The following is a 19903-nucleotide window of genomic DNA, read 5'->3' as shown; positions in this document are numbered from 1 at the left end:
TCTAACGGCTATTGCTATTGCTATAGGAGCAGAATGATAATATCTCATCATCACTTAGTTTTTAGTACAAACAATGGAAAAAAGAACCAGAAGATGGATGTGTCTACCCTATGAGTAATCTATGAGTCTGAAATGCCAAATGCTTTCTTTGCTAACGAGAGTTATTATGCATGCAGATTTCATTTTCATTCCCTTCTGTCAAAAAGCTTAATAATTTATCACTTCTTAATTTTGCAATGATAATCAACAGAGGAGGGAGTCTTAGGCTGCTAGTTACAAACCAAATCAAATGAGGTAATCTCTGAAGTGCTTTTGACCTGACTTCTTCCCAAATTGCTGATCATGCCAGACAGAATAAATCTAATCAATCAGTTTAATTTTCACACAGCAACAAAATATTATATTTCTTACATTTCTTATAAAAGGGATCAGATTAGGCCAAATCAAGTATGTCTGGTTTTTTTAATTGCAAATTATTGAAATGATCATGTCCAGCCTCTCAAGAAGCCATCTGTTTACATGAAAGAATTTGTCTTACTCTTTATTGATGCACCTGTAATGTATATGTCAGCCTACCTAGAGGATCCTTCCAAGTGATTTTTGGAGAGCCCCAGACAACCTGCATTAATACAATAACCAATGATGATATGTACACTCTACTGTATTTAGGATTAATACATACATAACAAGTCCTACTGTAAAAACTGTAACATACATTTGTCAGTTAAGGCAAAAAATTAGACCACAGGTCTCTTGATTACAATTTATTAAGTTCAACCTGAGCCTTGATTTGCATGATAAAACAAGTTAGCAGTCATGTGCAAAATTGGGAAAGAATCAAAATAAATATTTTACAACAATCACATGGCCATATTAAACTCCACACCTGACAGAATTTTGGCTTGATGACTAGTTCAGGTTAGTATCCAGAAAAGAATCTTGGTTATTCCCAATAAAGAAAAAACAAAATAAGCCCAAGTTTAATGGCAACCATTCTGTAGATAGCAGTTGAATTTTCTTTTCACCTTTAAAGGAACAGAAATAGAATATGTTATAGGTTTTGTTTAAATATCATTTTAAATAAACACTTTGAACTAACTTTTAACTTTTTGCAAAGTAATTTACCAAATTTTCTTATTTGGTTCTGAGATCAATTTCCCATATTTTTCAGAGTATAAGACGCATCAAGATTTTGAAGAAGCAAATTAAAAAAAAGTTTTTGCACTTTTTCTGTAGACCTCCCAAAAACGGCCCACTTTTTTGCAAAAACGGGCCCTTTTTTTGAAGGGCATGAATAACCTTTAGGAGATTTGTAGAGTGCTACTGGGGGCTGGGGGGGGGCAAAATTGAGAAAACAAATCGCTCATTTCCGCTCTCCCCAGCCCCCAGGAGCACCCTGGAAGCCTCCTAAAGGCTATACACAGCCATTTTGGTGGGTGGAGTTTCAATAGGCAAAAAATGCTGTATTCAGTGTATAAGATGCACCCAGATTTTCAGCCTCTTTTTTGAGGGAAAAAGGTGCGTCTTATATACCGAAAAATACGGTAACTATAATCAATAAGAAAACCAACAACTTTGCAGAAACTGTCAAATTTGTATATATTCTACAGTTTAACTTTGTACCATACAGAGGCTGCGTTAACTTTGGTTGAGTGAGGGATTTACTGAAATATATAATTTCATTGGGGATGCCTAAACTTGAATCTACAGATATTCAGTAAATCTATATAAACTTACAGGACTGACTTGCATACGCTACATTTCATATTTACCATTGCCAAAATCCAAAAGCATGTTTATCTGTACACAATGCTTTGTAAGGCACATCTAGATGGACTTCTAGATCTGATGATGTTATCTAGCTGGGTAATGAAATGTCTGCGAGAAAACAGCCAAGGTCAAAGAGCACCTTGGATGCCCCATTTTAACCCTGAGCGATGAATATTCTCTTCTACTGCCTCTTTACTTTATAAGGATGTTTACACTATGTGAAGATGCATTGTTTTCTGACACATTCTTCATAATATGGGAAGAAAATAAGAACATTATATCCTCAAGCTTACAGTTACAAAGGTTCTGGTGGTGCAGTGCTTAGGGTGCAGTACTGCAGGCCACTTCAGCTGACTGCTATCTGCAGTTCAGCGGTTCAAATCTCACCGGCTCAAGGTTGACTCAGCCTTCCATCCTTCCGAGGTAGATGAAATGAGGACCCAGACTATGGGGGCGATATGCTGACTCTGTAAACCACTTAGAGAGGGCTGAAAGCCCTATGAAGCGGTATATAAGTCTAAATGCTATTGCTATCTTCATTTAAAGTGACTAAGCAGACAACTATAAGCTACATAACATTTTTTTTAAAAGCCTCCTATGATCAAAAAAGTAGACTATGACTCTCGGTGCCCCCACTCCCCATCCGAGATCAAGGCCTCAAAGAGCTCCAAAGAAAACGAAATACATAAAGCAAGCTAGCAATGTTTATCCCAGGAGCAGGTAAGTATTACTCATATCAAAAATAAACCCTGCTATTACTATTTTTGTAGCTTTTCATGTCTTGTCCAAGCTTTAAAAATGATAAAAGAAATAAAAGAAATTTCAATTCCAGAGTTTTTCTGGATCTCCACAGTAAATGGCATTTGTTCTGAAGAAACTCTGGAGAGTCACATCAATCCAAATTTAGGTTTAATTATAAGGAGAAAAAGTAACCAGGTCTATTTTGGTAGATAATCTGCCTTAGCAAATATTTTATCATTTGTTATAATATTAGAATTCTTAAGTTTCTACTACTGTCCCCTTGGCTAGGCCTGCTAAATATTACTATGCAATATTTCCTTAAAGGTAAATTTGGTTTTTTAAATTTCTTTTTGTTGAAGAAATGAAAAAAAATATTGAGAAAAATTCTGAATCCATCTTTTTCATATCACAGATTATCTTGACATATATCACAAATGCCGGGATATAGTTCTAAAATATTTAATAATATTTTTTCTAGCAAGGCCCTTAATGACAATTACACAAAGCAAGTTGAAGCACATTGCAAACGGCTTTATGTTGAGACACAATTGCTTTCCTCATAAGTGGCGTGTCGGTGTGCATATGCATATAAAACACATATATTAACTGCAACAAACTTTTACTCATTCTAATAATTCTAATAATATTCAAACAACCCATACAAACTGTAAGGCATTCCTTGGCACCACAAATGGGGAATTCGCTGTGTTACTATTTATCACAAAAGTTTGTGCATATTTTGAAAACGTTATAAATTCATATTTGTACTGTAGCTTTTAATAGGTTCAGGGAAGGAGGTCACAAGGTAGATCCAAAATATTTGTTCTGCAAGAATAATTCTGAAAGGAGCAGGCAGGCTGAATCCTCTCCATGACATATACAGATGTTAAACCAGACATTTCAGTGAATAATAATTCTACTTTTCTCATGTGCCTCATTGAACATTTCAATTATTTCTCATTCTTTATGCTACCATGCTGGCTATGGCCACCCTTTCCCTGCACTGTGTACTCATGATAGTTGAGAAAACTATCTACGATATGACTGGGAATAACGGAAGATATGTGATGTCTGAGGTCTCTTTTTATTTCATCGCAATGCTTCCTGCAATTATTTATTATTCTGCTGCTTCATAACAAGAGTAGCACCATGTTTTTTTGGGGGGAGGTATGTTTATTGAGTTCAATAACCCTTCAGTCTAAAGCAGGGATGTTAAACTCAATTTCATTGAGGGCCGCATCAGGGTTGTGGGCATAGCCAGAGTGAGCCTGGCCAGCTCAACGCCAATCATATCGGGGGTGCCTGTGGTGGCCAGGCACTCTACCAGAGAAAACGGGCTCCCGAGCTCTGTTTTCAGCTACAACTGCCTCCCGCAACCTTTTGCCAGGACCTCTGCTTTCGCTGGCAGAGGCACTGTGGGCCAGTTCTTCACTGTTTCCAGGATAGCCCCATGGCCCACATCTTATCACCCCATGGGCCAGATCTAAGCATCCTGCGGGCCAGATCTGGTCCCAAGGCCTTGAGTTTGACACCCCTGGTCTAAAGGGTCTGTAGTGCATTATTCAGGTGACCCTTTCTTTATAATCTTATGGAAATTGGAAGTAAAGGAGCGGTAATGGTTAAGAACGTAAGACAAATAATTAAGTTAAATCGAAGAGACTGAATAGAAAGGGAGGGAGGGAGAGACAGAGAGACAAAGGGAGAAAGAATAGGATTGATCTTTCAGGAAGTTCTAAATTACATCAACCACTAGTCCCAAAGGTGCTTTTTCAAGAGGCAACTGAACTTTCTGGTTTTTCTTTGAAGACATTTCACTTCTCTTTCAAGAAGCTTTTTCAGTTCTAATTGGATGATGGAGAATGGAAGGATTTATACTTCTTCCAGACAGCTGGCCATTTGCATTCTTTTAGGGAGTTGCTAAGGTTTACCTCACTAAAAGAATGCAAATGACTCACTAAAAGAATGCAAATGACCAGCTGTCTGCAAGGAGTATAAATCCTTCCATTCCCCACCATCCACTCAGAGCTAAAGAAGCTTCTTGGATGAAAAGCAAAACGTCCTCAAAGAAAAAGCAGAAAGTCCAGTTGTCTCTTGAAAAAGCACCTTTGGGACAACCATGATCTGGATGACTGAGAATCTCCATTGACATTTACCCCAACCACATTGCTCACAAGGCTGGGCCCAAGTGGATTCACCTTCTTCCTTAGAAAATAAGCTAGCTGATAAATTTGTCAACAAAAGCAGAGGAAGAATTGGAGGGAATGCAAGAGTAGGAGAGAGGGGAGGAAAGGGAAGAAGAAGGGAAGAGCAGAGGAGAGGAAGGGGAAGGAGAGAAGGGAAAGGAGAGGAGGAAGGAAGGAAGGAAGGAAGGAAGGAAGGAGAGAAGAAAGGAGGGAAAGAAGGAGGGAAGGAAGGAGAGAAGGAGAGAAGAAAGGAGGGAAAGGAAGAAGGGAAGGAAGGAGGGAGGGAAGCAAGGAGAGAAGGAAGGAGGGAAGGAAGGAGAGAAGGAGAGAAGAAAGGAGGGAAGGAAGGAGGGAATGAAGGAGAGAAGGAGGGAAGGAAGGAGGAAAGGAAGGAGAGAAGGAGAGAAGAAAGGAGGGAAGGAAGGAGGGAAGGAAGGAGAGAAGAAAGGAGGAAAGGAAGGAGAGAAGAAAGGAGGGAAGGAAGGAGGGAAGGAAGGAAGAAAGGAAGGAGAGAAGAAGAAAGGAGGGAAGGAAGGAGGGAAGGAGAGACGAAAGGAGGGAAGGAAGGGGGAAGGAAGGAGGGAAGGAAGGAAGGAGGGAGGGAAGGAGAGAAGGAGAGAAGAAAGGAGGGAAGGAAGGAGGGAAGGAAAGAAGAAGAAGTAGGATTGTTGTAAAATAAGATGGGTGTATGGGATGGTAAGAAAGCAATCTCAATTATATTGTCAATTGTAGGGGAGAAAAATTGTTATAAATACATATGATTAACAACAGTTATGAGATTATATAATTGTGAATGTATATATGAGAAATAAAAAATAATTTTTTTAAAAAAAAAATGTCAACTCAGAAACCAAGGACACCCAGGTCATGTGGAGAAATATCAGGAAAAAAAAACCAGAAGCAAGCTACACCATTCTTAATTTTAATGTAAAGTATATTGCCCTGCTACTACAAAAGAAAGCAAAAAGAGTGGCCTGAGAAAAAGCAGAAGAAAGCAAGGCTAAGGAATAGTTAAGTACCAAAGTTTTGTTGGACCCATTAAATCAGAACTTGGAACCTTAAGACCAACTCACAATGGGAGATTCTCTGCTGAAACTATTTCTATGACAGCTTTATCTTGAAAATGTGGCATGAATGATTGATCCCCAGAATAAACCCAACCGTTATGACTAAGTCTACTGTGAAACGTGACTTCTATACTCAAGACTGTTTATTGGGAACTTTGCCTGTGTTACTGCCTGACCTCTTGCAACCAATATGAAGAATTAGATCCTGATTTATGGTTTTATGAGCAAGAATAACCGTTGAGTGGTTTTCCTGATTTATGACCGCTATGAAAGCCAGTCTAGGAATAAAGACAGCTTTTCTTTCTAGAAAGGTTCTTATATAACAACCTCTATGCATTATTTTCAACAAGTAATTATATATTTTTATTAAAGAGAGGTAGGCAACTTGTGGTAGTTCATATGTTGCTGTATTGACCAATTCCAGGAGAGTTTGTCATATGTTCAATGATGAACGATGCCAAGACTTCTATCAGAGATATCTGGAAAGCTGAAATTTATTTATTTTTCTTATAAATAAGGCACTTCCAGTTTTATTTCTTCCTATATTTGGTGTTAAACAACAGGTAAAACTGTATACTGCATTTCTAACGTGAGTTTAATAACACAAATAGCTCAGATCAAGGTTTAAGTTTGTAACCTGAGATCTCACTGCATTTTTCCCTATCAAAACTAAGGGTGAAAATGAAAAGTAAAATAACCCCCCAAATCCTTCCACATCCATCCCGAAATGGTGCTCTGTATCTTTCAGTCCTATTTCAGCTCCTAAAATTCCCCTCCAAAAACACTCCAATGCACTCCAATCATTATCATCATCTTTTTAGTGACATGGTTACAGACTTTCCAGACCTTTGGAGGAACAAGTTGCAGCCATCAATCTCAGGGAAATTGCTCGATCTTGTCCTAAGTGTTGACTGTAAACCTATGAATTGTGCTTACAGTTTACTCTCTAAATCCGGGGTGTCAAACTCACGTCGTCACAGAGGCATCACATGACGTATTGGGACTTTTTTCCCTTTCACTAAACCGGGTGTGGCCGGGAGTTTGGCAGTCCTACTCTAAATTAAGGATCAAAATCTTAACATATTTCCTATACGTAGTTCAGCCACCATTTTAGACTTAAATTACTTTGGGAATTTTTTTCTCACCTGGACATCAATAATTAATCATTTTCCGAACTGCATCATAGCACTTCCATTTGTCTGGGATATAGAATGGTTCATAGATGTGAGGAAATGGAGTGTCATAACCACATACTCTTGTAATAGGAGCTTCTAGATTCAAGAAACATTCTTCCTGTTAAAACAAAACAGTAAGAAAATGAGTGAAGTCTATAAGATCATTCTTCACATTTTAATACTTACTAAAATATACCACATTGAGATTCCTGAAATTCAAGATATAACCCAAGGGGAAAATTAAATCTTCATGGAAAATCCATTGAAGTTATCTAGAACATGTATATGCAAAGTAAGATATATATATAGAGAGAGAAATGGGATCACAAGATATTAAAAACAAACAGAATGACAATGGCTGATGTGTTTTCTAAGGACATATGAAAAAGATTCTGCTAAAGACAAAATGCTGAACAGCAGTGAATATTTTTTTTCCTAGAAATACAATTTTACATTCTTCATTTGATCTGTACCGTATTGATCTAAATACAAATTTTATTTGGAAAACTGAAATAAATAACCTGTCATGAAACAAATTTTAGGAATAGTTTACATTGCTTACATAATATATGTATGTACAATAAATCAAATAATATATGAGAAGTCAATGTGAAATCTGCAAAGATTATAGAGAACAGAATTTCAGGTAGTGGAAACAAGAGAGTGAAAGTGCAGTTGTACAAGTAATTTTCAATTATAGGATGCTCAATTTCATCCAAACGCATGCACTAAAGCTTAAAACTGATTATTCTACTAATTTCCTAATTCAAAATGAGTTTGAACAGAAGATGTTAAATCTTCTAATTATGAATATGTCTCATTTTTCTACTACCTGAGTTAAACAATTGCCTTGATTAAAATTCACATGTGGAATGTCCAGGATCTCATCTCAAATTGCCCTGTGCATTGCTGTCTCTGAAAGCTAAACTAGTTTATAGAGGTCATCATTAAGATGTCCTAATGTCTCTGGATAAATGAAGGGATATAAATTAAACATGTTTATAAAAGTCTTTGTTTTCTTTTGTTTTTACCTCCAATAAACAAGTGCTTACAATCTAAATCTCATTATTTAAACCTAACTCTTTTTTGAGCACCGTAAATGTACTATCAAATTCAACAATCCGTTTTTTCCTGGTTCATATAAGAAATACTCAAATTTAATTTCAATACTTTCATAATGTGGTGTCATTTTATTAGTTTAGATCCATATGAATTTCTGCAGAATCTTAACACAACTAAACTGTAGAGTTATATTCATTTATGGTTAGGTTACTTACAATTGTAAGTATATAGAAAAAGTGCAGAAACAGCAGGTTATACTCCCAGAAAACACCAATATTTTAATTATATTATCTATTTTGTCTCTGTGAATGTACAGGTGAAACTAGAAAAATTAGAATACCAGGAACCCTTTGAAGGTGTTATGGCTTAATTAGCTGATTAGAGTAGGACACTTTGAGCCTAGAATATTGCACCTAATATTCTAATTTTCTGAGATTGTGGATTTGGGGTTTTCATGAGCTGTACGCCATAATCATCACAATTATGACAAATCACAGCTTGAACTATCTTGCTTTGCATGTAATGAGTCTCATATATTAGTTTCACCTTTTAAGTTGCATTACTGAAATAAATGAACTTTTGCACGACATTCTAATTTTTCGAGTTTCACCTGTATTAGAGATGGGCAAACCGCTCCAGGGCTGAAATGTTCCAGTCCCAAACATATGTTTTGATCTTGGACACCTGTTCTAAGGTAAAATACCTAGAGAGGTTCTGGAAGACTACCAGAAGCTCTTTCAACTTTGAAATGAGGCATTCCTTATGAAAGTTTTTAGACTTAGACTTAGACTTAGAAGTTTATTTATATGCCGCCCTTTTCTCTGGGGGGACTCAGGGCGGCTTACAACTCAAAAAAGGGGGGGGGGGAAACAAACATTTAACACGTAGGACAGTACGTCATTAAAAAACACAGCATTCATACCATTCGGGTGGGTTACAGTCTTTAGCCCCAGGCCTGACGGGATAGCCAGATTTTGAGGGCTGTGCGGAAGGTCTGGAGGGTGGTGAGGGTACGAATCTCCACGGGGAGATCGTTCCATAGGGTCGGAGCTGCCACCAAGAAGGCTCTCCTCCGCATGGTTGCCAGTCGACATTGACTGGCAGATGGGACTTGGAGGAGGCCTAATCTATGGGATCTAATAGGTTGAGTGGAGGTGATTGGCGGTCTCTCAAGTACCCAGATCCACTACCATGAAGGGCTTTTCAAGTCAGATTGCTTTTAAAGGTTGGGTCAGGTGCTGTGGAACACTACCAATAAGGGCAGAAGATACATTGGCAAAATATGCAGTGGGGTCAAGATGTTTTAACTATGCATTAGAGATGTCTCTGTCTCTGTGAATGCAAATAAATATGCCTAATGCCTACATTTTAGGACAGCATTTCATTTCGGAGATCAGAGAAATGTAGAATAACAAGAAGACTAAGACCCACACATTTTGACTTGCTAATCATTTAAATCTCACGTCAAATCTTTATTCACACATGCTTTTGATGTGTGAGCTGGTTTGCCAGATGGATACTGCATGTTTATTTATGATCCAAGAGTAATCATCAAAGTAGCATTCCAAAATGTTGCGAATAAAGGAATCAACTTTTGTTTTAACTATTTGTTTTTTTTGTTTGGAAGGGAAATGTATTTATAACTTTTATATAACTTTTATATTAGCTGCTCATCTTCTAACCCATTCTGGGCAGTTCCCAATCAAGAGTTAAAACAACATATAAAATCATCTTAAAATTATAAAACATTAAAAAAAACAAAAATGTTTTATTTACTGATTAATTTTTGGTTTTAAATTCTGCCTTTCTTTTGGAGCTTAATGCAACAGAGGGTTCCTGCCTCTCATTTTATCCCTCAAGCGCCATCCTTGGAAAGTAGCTTGGGCAGGAAACATCTTAGCTCATAGATTTGAGATGGGTCTCTGTATATTAACTACAGTGCAATTTTTCAATTTCCTTTTTCGTTTTATTTAACCTTTTGTTAATTACTTATCCACTATTCATGAGAAAATAGTGAGGTATAATTTTTAAAAAATATATCATATTAGCAATATTACATTACATGTACAATGCTAAATTATATTTCAACAGTGAAGCAGAAAAATAGTTTATACTGCCCCTCTTCTTATAAAGCACTGATAAATCTTGTCCTGTTTCCTATATAAAATTATATATGTGTAGCAAATACAGAGCTGGCATAAATTCAAAGGCAGTCCTAGCCAGTTATATATCTTTGAAATTAAATTTTGTTTAAAAGTTATGGAAAACTTCTAACTAAACTATTATGATATAAGTGTCACTATGGGATTATATATCTTTGAAACTGAAGTTATGGAAAACTTCTAACTAAAAATTATGAAATTGTCTCAATATAATCATGTTAAGAATGCGTTAAGATTCAGCTATTTAATGTTCATCAGACAAACCGTAGATCCATTAAATAGTCACCCCATAATTAATTCAGACTTTGTTTTCTTTGAGAAACTGCAAGCATAGAGGTTTCAAAATAATCAGCAAGAATAATCATACTACAGTATCAGTACTACATACAGAATACTCAACCTTGGAAGGATCACCTATGCAGGATCAGCAGAAATGAGTCTGCAAATTAGTTTGATATTATAGGAAGATCACTTGATTCAAATAAGGCAAACACTGTAGTCTGTTTTATACCTACTGAAAAATGAATTTCTTTAAAATCAAACTTTTTACACTTACCATTAACATATCTATTTCAAAAACAGATTTAAGACTTTCATAGTTATTTTTTTTACCAATCAATACAAGTATAATGTTATACGCTATTTATTACTTTCTTTTTAAATTGCTTTCTGAATACAGTCAACATATATAAAACATATACTTTTGGCTCTGGAATTGTAATCTAGGAAACTCAGCATAAAACCGCAGTCCTGCCGACAAATAGATGATTGGAAATAAAAATATTACTCAAAATTTTAAATACAGAAAAAAGTAAAAGCATAAAAAAGCCTAAATTGTTGCCTGCCTGACAGATCACAGTGCATAAATGTATATAAGAACTTTCAGACAGCTGTTTCCAAAACTAATTAGTATTTTGGCAGCGATTTCTCCAGCATTTGTTCTCCTAGTACCAATCGTGTTTGAAATCTTGAATAATACCAAAGATAGCATCTAATTTACAATGATCCGGCTAGGAGAACCACAACAATTTTCTGATTCCAATCAAGATTCTTCAAAAATGTCAACCTTAGACATGAGACCACTCCTCAAAGTCAGACCCCCATGTAGAACACAACGGCTAAATTAAATAATATTGTAAATATGATCCCTTTGTGTTATGGGGTTTCAAATGACTCTCTCTCAGTCTGATTCACAACACAGATGCTGTGAAGAAAGCAGGAGGAACAGAGATGGGTTGCTCCCGGTTTGGCCCAGATCGGGCGAACTGGTAGTAGCGGTGGCCACCCACCCAGGTGCTTCTGCACATGTACAGAAGTGGCAAGTGCGCCTGAACCACTAGTAAAAAAATTGGCAACCCACCACTGAGGAGGAAGGAGTATTAGACACATTCACCACTTTTGAGTTATTTATAAATTTAATAAAGTTGGGATAAAATAAAACAAACTGAATTAAATTAAATACTCCTCCAACCATTTCAGAGCATAGGACTGGTTCCAAATTCCCATTCATGAATGAAAAGATTTCTTTTGGAAGAGTTTTTCAGGAAACACAAGGGAATGGACAGATCGGTCTAAATTGTCTCTCTGCAAATTTCATTGGTTGGTTTTCTTATAAATAGAAATCAACTTATGTGATGCCTGTGTCCAACACTTATAAGGAGGAGTATGCCAAAGCTTCTCATGCCATTGCACTATTTGGGTAGAGAGTATGGAACATAAAACAATTAAGGCTTAAAGGTCAGAGTGAATTTACATAGGATGAGGTCACAAAGAGTCAAGTATAATCCCAACAAAATCCTATGTTAATGGATATGCTAGTTCTGCTTATCTGCTTTTCTCATATAACATCATTGTAACCGTTGCAGGACAAATTAGCCAGCAGAAAACTGGCAATATATTTTACAAACTAAACACAGGTTTACAGTGAAATATCAACAGAAGAGCACAGTTTACAGACACACTGCAACAGGCTTGTCAATTTAAACTACAGACAGTGGCATAAAAATTTCACTTTTCCCCCCCCAAATGCATTTTAAACCCGAGTGCACTTAAAAGAAAGATTATTTTTTATATATATAATACACACACGGCATTCTAACATGCACATTTTAAAAATGAAACGTGATACTAGCCTCTTTTTAATAATACACCATTCAGTGCTAGCCACCCAAGGGGCCTTCCAGGAATGAAATCCAGAAACTTGGGCTTGTAGATAGCTCCTTTGTGTGACAATACCGAACAGGAAAAGTTTGGTTGCATGTGGATGAGCAGCCAAGCTTTACATATTTAGGATTCATACATTTTAGCTTTCCAATAAAAGCATGGAGCTTTCAAATTATTTTCTTTTTTTCAAGTTCATCATCTGAGTTGTCCTTGGAATATCATATACGCAAGCTGTTTCTTGTATTCTATTTGGACTGCGCTGACACTGTATTTTAGCTTTCCCAATCTAATAAATTATAATTCTTCCCACTTGAATTAAGGTGAACAATTAAAATGAAATGTAAACTTTAAAATGGTTTACTTTTGCTATTCAAGTACATTTTTGTTGCTTTCAATAATTTTTTTAATTCCTCATTGCATAATAACATGCATTCAGATATTTTTTTTGCTTAATTTTTTTCTTTAGCATAACCTACATTTATTTTTCTAGAAAAGATAGTTTAAAATATGTGGAATTTTATATATTCGTTAATTGTCTGACTTCATTTGTAAAACTGTCACAATTAAGAAGAGAAAAATACAGATGATGTAAGATTAAATATGTTTCAATAAAGGAGAATTAAATATGTATTTGTATTTAAAGAGCCTAAGGAGACAAATCCCTAATCTTTCTTTTCTCCACAGATGAATATTCCATTTCATGTTGATAGATATAGATACATAATTATAGAATAGCAATTTCAACTGATAATGTATATTGAATCTTTCGTAAAACGGTGAAAAATTTCCGCTCAAATGTACGCATTTTAAAATGTAGAATTACATTTTGTGGTGCTAGTTTCCAGAAGCAGACAAGAAATGCTTAAAGAAAAAGTGATAATCCCTTTAGGAATTATTTATATCTACAGTGTTCGTTACAAAGCGCTTGATTTAATACCCTTAATTCTTAGCACATGTTATTTAAATTTGAAGACTGTTTAAATTTTAATAAATATTTGATATTGCCTTATTATTATAGTTCGAAACTGTGATAATAGTTAACTGCACATGGGAAAAAAATTATCCTTCTTATATTTCAAACGTAGCGTAAATCTATCCTTAACGGTGAGATTATTTTTAAAAGAATGCAATGGGGGAATAAGAAAGGAAAAAGAAAAACATCTGTGCTCATACAGCTAGCCCTGAATTACAAAGTACCCTTCCAGGACTAAGGATTCCCTTTTTATTAACATGTGGTGAAAATCCTACACTAAAATGTGTTTCCTACTACAGATTCAGACAAATCAAATAGGTTAAGAGGAATACTGTCAATACAAAATAATTTCTGAAATACTCTGGGCACATCGTTTCAAGTTTGATACATTTAATTCACAATTAAATACACTGGAAATATCCCACTAGGGCTTAAAAACATGACAAACTCACATTGTAGCAGATAATGCAAAAATATGTGTTCTTAATTCCTTTCATGAAGACAAAATATCTAATTGTTGCAGATACTTTAGAAGCTAGGTTAGTGGCAGTTTGTACTGGGTAAGAACAAGTACAAAAATAACACATGGTTTATTCAGCTAGCAATGATCAATAATACTGTTCCATTTGCATCTACAAAATTATCAAACACTGTTTTAGATGGTTTAGCTTATGGTAATTAGTGAAACAGCGCTGGTATTAATGCAATAACCTTCAAAATGATCTATAAATTCTAAAGCCTTACTTTACTATTAACTAAAGGTCTGGGACATTACATATACTAAAAGTATAAAATAAAGGAGAAAAAAACACTAAAAAATATATTTAGAACATATTGAAGTATTAGCCTACATATGAACTTAAAACCATATTTATTTAGACTTAATTTATATTGTCATTAATTAGTTTTCTCCATTTAGCTTCTTCCCCACTTCACTTCTTTGATATTACTAATAAGTTGCCTATACTATAAGCAGCCAGTAATATCAGTAAGCTACATTGGCAAAAATGATCTTTAATAAGAAAACTTACCCTTTTCACATGTGCTTTCTTAAAATGTATAGAATTGATCAGTTTTAATAACTTCAGTTTTAAGAAGAGATTTTCAAACTGTTTACAAATAACAACTATGAAAAATGTTTAAAAATCCTAAGTACAAATTTGAACCAATATGAAAAAAAAATTATTTACCATAAAACTAACACAAGCAAACAGCATAGCCAATGGCAGTATAAGATGATTTAATATTAACTAAACAGAAACTCATAACAAAGGAAAAGTCTAGACTGTATTTAAAAAAATGTGTTTAAAGAATACAACATGCTTTAATGCAAAAGCAAATTTAATTTTAGCTATTAATGTTTTCAAAGTCAAAATGTACACTCTCTCTTGAACTAAAATGAATCCTTAAGTGTTGAATTTAAGTTATCTGGCAAAGCCATCGGTTCCAAAGTGTGTGTGCTTGTGTGTGCTTGTGTGTGTGTAATATTTAGATCCTGGCTTCATAAAGATGCTTTGCACATATGTCCTAATACATCACATAAACTACTATGTTGGGGGAGAAGAAGGATTTCATTTCTGTTTCTACAAAGTACTCCGTGACAAAGGTAGAATTTGCATCTACTGTTTGTTAGGATGGGACCATTTCAATACATTTGAAAATCTTACTAAATGTGCAGTTAAGGTTACAGGCAGAGCAATTGTTAAACAAAAGTACTACTTCAATATAAATAGATGTGCATATTATTACTGATTATTACCAGCATATTTGCTTTACTATATAGATATATATGCATCATTACTAAGATATTGATACAAATTGTTATATTTCTAGTAATATAGAACATAACACTAACAGCTTCAAATTATTATTTCAGTTATTTGTAACATTGCAGGAACTTAAATAATTCAGCAAGTTGGTGAAAATAAGATATAACAATTTTAATTTACATATTTCCACAAAGTTTAGACTACTATTCTATAACAACTGAGAAGCTATATCCAAATACATGAGTTCCTGTGGTGTATCATAGTCATTCTCCTTCAGTCCCCATTAGCAAAATGTAGTATTAATTTAGCTTTCAATAAGTACAGGTAAAATGGAACGTTAACTTTTAGATTTTTATTTTTGCTTAAATAATACAACTTACATTTTAATAAAGTTAAAAGAGACGTTATCTTAAAACACAGCAGACAAAAATACAAAATAGTATAGCAATAGCAGTAGACTTATATACCGCTTCATAGGCCTTTCAGGCCTCTCTAAGCGGTTTACAGAGAGTCAGCATATTGCCCCCAACAATCTAGGTCCTCATTTTACCCACCTCGGAAGGATGGAAGGCTGAGTCAACCCTGAGCCGGTGAGATTTGAACCGCTGAACTGCTGATCTAGCAGTAGCCTGCAGTGCTGCATTTAACCACTGCGCCACCTTGGCTCTTAGTATATTTAATATACTAAAATACTAATTACAGAGTTTTAAAAATCAAATCCAATAAAATGCATATTTTCATATAAATAATCTTGGAAGCTGTTGCTATTTGTATCATGCGTCTATACTTTGGGGAAAGTGTAATTTCATTTTTGAATGAAAAAACATTGCACATACTTTTTAATGTGTGAAATACTGCAATTCCTAGGATGTAAATAAAATATTGTGTGTTTCATAAATTATTTCCTGTCAACATTTCTGCCTGATTGCAGACTTAAGCAGTTCAAAGATGGTTGGATTTTTGCAAGTTTTATGCAAAACTTTTCTAGCTATGAACAGTTAATGTCAACTTGCCAGGAATCACAGGTGTATAGTATCAGTTCAAAAGTGTATCACTAAGAATAGAATAGAATTGGAAGGATGTACAATAAATAACCAAAACACTGTTTAAATTTCTATAAAATTATTCTGAAAATCATGCAAGTTGATTAACTAAACTAACATTGTTCTATGTTTTTATATTTTACCTTCTAGGAAATGTTATGGGAAAATTTAATTCTTAATCAAATTAACATGTTACTTACTAAATGACCTAAGTAAATAAGTATTCTTCAGACAAACACCCATCTGATGAAGTATAGAACATGAAAAACATGCCATTTATTCTAGACTGATGTATCTCAAAACTATTTTACCCATATATCTAAAAATGAAATGTGTGACATACTGATTTCTAGTAATATAGAACCTACACTAACAGCTTCAAATTACTATTTCAGTTATTTGTAACACTGCAGGAATTTAAATATTTCAGCAAATTGGTGAAAATAAGATATAACAATTTAAACGTATACATTTCCACAAAGTTTAGAATACTATTCTATAACAACTGAGCAGCTGTATAAAATGACTTTTAAAAAAACAGTACAGACTAGCTCCATTTTAGAGTTAACAAAAGCTTTTAACAGCCAATATGATTTGATTCTTTATACTATAAACCTATATATTTCAAACCACTTGAAGATCTTAAATCTATGAGGATTACAGCTCTAAGAGATTAATTAAAGTAAAAGATCATTACTCACATTTTACTCATTTCTTTTCTTGGCCTAAAAACAACGTATCTTTTAACAAACATTTCCAAGTTTTTATTCTGGCTGAAATAAATTTAGTAGTTTCCTTCCTTTATTCACCTCCTCCAACTCTAACAAAATCTGTATTTTTGGAATACATGTTTGTATATTTGTTCCCAACAGCAAACTTTTCCCAGGGATAAACCTCTTTGAAATTCCCCACTTATAAAATTTTCGTTACCAAACAGTTCTGCTAACTGTTTACATCGATGGTAAATTCAATTTTTTTTTACTACCGGTTCTGTATGCGTGGCTTATTAGGCGTGGCAGGGGAAGGTTACTGCAAAATCTCCATTCCCTCCTCACTTCAGGGGAAGGTTACTGCAAAATCCCCATTTCCTCCCGATCAGCTGGGACTCGGGAGGAAGAGAATAGATGGGAGCGGGGCCAGCCAAAGGTGGCATTTGTCGGTTCACCAAACTACCCAAAATTTCCACTACCGGTTCTCCAGAACCTGTCAGAACCTGCAGAGATTTCACCCCTGGTTACATGTAATAAAATGTTAGGGTTAACTTTCCAAACTGATAATGTAATAATGTTTAAATTAGAGGTAATTTGATGTGATAAAAATAGCAAATAAATCAATACCTACAACTAGTCTGAAAGCAACCAAAATGACTTTTAAAAAATTGAAATTCAAGCTGACACATTAGGGCAGAGGTCACCTTGAAGTTAAATTATCAATAGGTTATGCATTTATTCAAAGTGTCATTATTATCACACTGAATTGTATCTTTCAACAATTATCTTCCATTGGAGACAGTTAAGTTCTCTCCAATTCCTTTTTAAAATGGTTCTGTGAAAGGAATACTAAAAGATAATTAAAGAAATGGCTGAAGATATTTGAGTGAGTGGAAATTTCCTACAAGTTTGAATGCACTCGTATATATCATTTTATTTGAGAGATTTGGAAATAAACACTTTATTAGAAATCAGCTGGCCTGCCCTCTCTGGCATGCAGATATCTCTAAATGTTGAGGTGGAAAAGAGCTGAAAAATTGAAAGACTATACAGGTTTAAAAGATTGTAGACCAGTGGTCTATATAAAATAAGGAAAATCCATAAGGAAAAAAAAGAGGTTAAAATGGTTCTCACTGACAGTCGTGTGTTTATTTAATTAGTTATCCCATTTCAAGAGAGCCCAACTCCATAGGCGGCTTACAAATAATGTTAATTTTCAAGCTAATTTAAAGAAGCTTTGAAAGAAGTTTCTGTATAATCAAAACGTAAAACACATAAGCTAAAAAAATTATAGCACAACACAAATACCATCAACTAGCAAACCATGCTTTCACATTTTGATACATTAAGCCTATATACATTTTTCAACCTGAATGTTATATTCCTGGTTTCCTTTTGTAAGCATTGAAAGCATGGTTGAAAAATATGGTTGAACTAATCATGAGAGTTTTTACCTCAGGGACAAAAAAACTATAACTGAAAATTAGAAGAAATTGTGATTTAAATCCATTTATCATTTCTAAAACATTATAGCACATGTGTTAGCCTTATATTTTGTACTAAATCAATTTCTTCTGCTAAAAGTAAGTAAAAGGCATTTTCTTTGTAAAAGAATATATGATAATCTTTCAAATATAAATATCCCCATTCAATGCAGAAAATATAGTCATTTCATAGTCATTTGATCACACAGTACTTTAATTTTCCTAGAAATTTTCCTATCAGACATATAGGACATATTAATTTCATATTTCTTTCCTAAATACAAAGTAAGTATTTAACCACATCTACTGACAGAATGATAGGCTAAATAATCACATCAAGTATTCAGAAGATAGTTCTCAATGGAAGTACATCTACATGGAAGGAAGCATGCAGTGGGATGCCTCTAGATTTCTCTCTTCAACATCTTCATAAATGATCTATATGAAACAGAAGGGGAACTCAACAAATTTGCAGATAACACCAAGCTGAGGGGAACAGCCAACACTTTAGAAGACAGGCACAAGATTCAGGAGGATCTCAATAGACTTACAAATTGGGTCCTATCCAACAAGATATACTTCAATGGTGAAAAAAGGAAGATTCTGAACTTAGAAAAAGGAAAACCAAATGCACAAGTATAGAATAGGCTCAACAGTAGTAACTGTGAGAGGGGGCTCTAGGTGTCCTAGTGGATTACCACTCAAGTATGAGCCAGTAGTGTGCTGCAGTTGCCAATGCTGGGCTGTATCAATAGAGGGGCAGTGTCAAGACAACAAGAAGACCACACAACATACTTTGTAAAACAAATTCTCTTCCCAATTAATCTATACTAATCAAGGAGAGAACCAACCTAGAACTAAGGAGAAATTTCCTGACTGTTAGAATAATTAATCAGTAGAACAACTTGTCTCCAGAAGTAGTGAATGCTTCAACACTGCAGTTTTTTAAGACAAGATTGGACAACCATTTATCTGAAATGATATAGGGTTTCCTGCTTGTTCATGAGATTGGACTAGAAGACTTCCAAAGTCCCTTTCAACTTTCTTATTCTGTTCTTTTTTTAATTAGGAATTGGTTACCCAAACAAGGTAAAAAGCTAAAAAGCCCAACACAATAAGGAAAAAAAAGAGTGCTTTTCCTACACTACCATTACAATGTAGGCTCAAAGCTGAGCTCACAACCATCCTTGATCAGATTAACTTGTAGTCTTTCTCTGCTTGCCTGACTAGTTTTCCAAGAACTTCAATGATAATTGGGGAAATGAGTCTTATCATTGTCTACAGGTTTAGCCCATAAGCCTAGATTCTTGCCTGCACATAATACAGGTAACTTATTATTACTGAGCACCTTAATACTGGCTGCTTATCTATAATGAAACATGAAGATTTGGAAATTAGTGTGTCTCAAATTTCATCCTTCAAACTCTGTGTCATTCAAACTGTATAATTAACAATTAATATGTCAGTCCTAACTTTATTCAACTGCTTCAGGCTTTAATTTTGTCCACATAAAAGCGAACAACTCCACATAAAAGGAAATCAAAAACTGTGGCTGACATCTAGCACCTGCACATAAATGCTATATGAACGCATGGGTATTT

The 19903-nt window shown here is 34.7% G+C and overlaps 1 protein-coding gene across 1 annotated transcript in view; it reads right to left on the bottom strand.

The window, feature by feature from the left end:
* Nucleotides 1–643: 643 nt before the first annotated feature.
* The window catches only part of BCKDHB (branched chain keto acid dehydrogenase E1 subunit beta), a 54911-nt gene continuing 35651 nt past the window's right edge, over nt 644–19903 (bottom strand). Inside the window, exons 10-11 of the mRNA XM_032215966.1 lie at nt 6907–7054; nt 644–1025 (exon numbers count right to left, since the gene is read on the bottom strand). Of these exons, the coding sequence (XP_032071857.1) occupies nt 6914–7054 (141 nt within the window). The 3' untranslated portion in view covers nt 644–1025; nt 6907–6913. The remainder of the gene's footprint in view (nt 1026–6906; nt 7055–19903) is intronic.

The sequence above is a fragment of the Thamnophis elegans genome, chromosome 4 (genome assembly GCF_009769535.1).
Source record: "Thamnophis elegans isolate rThaEle1 chromosome 4, rThaEle1.pri, whole genome shotgun sequence".
NCBI classification, from domain to species: Eukaryota; Metazoa; Chordata; class Lepidosauria; order Squamata; family Colubridae; genus Thamnophis; species Thamnophis elegans.
This window is presented reverse-complemented; position numbering and strand designations above follow the sequence as displayed.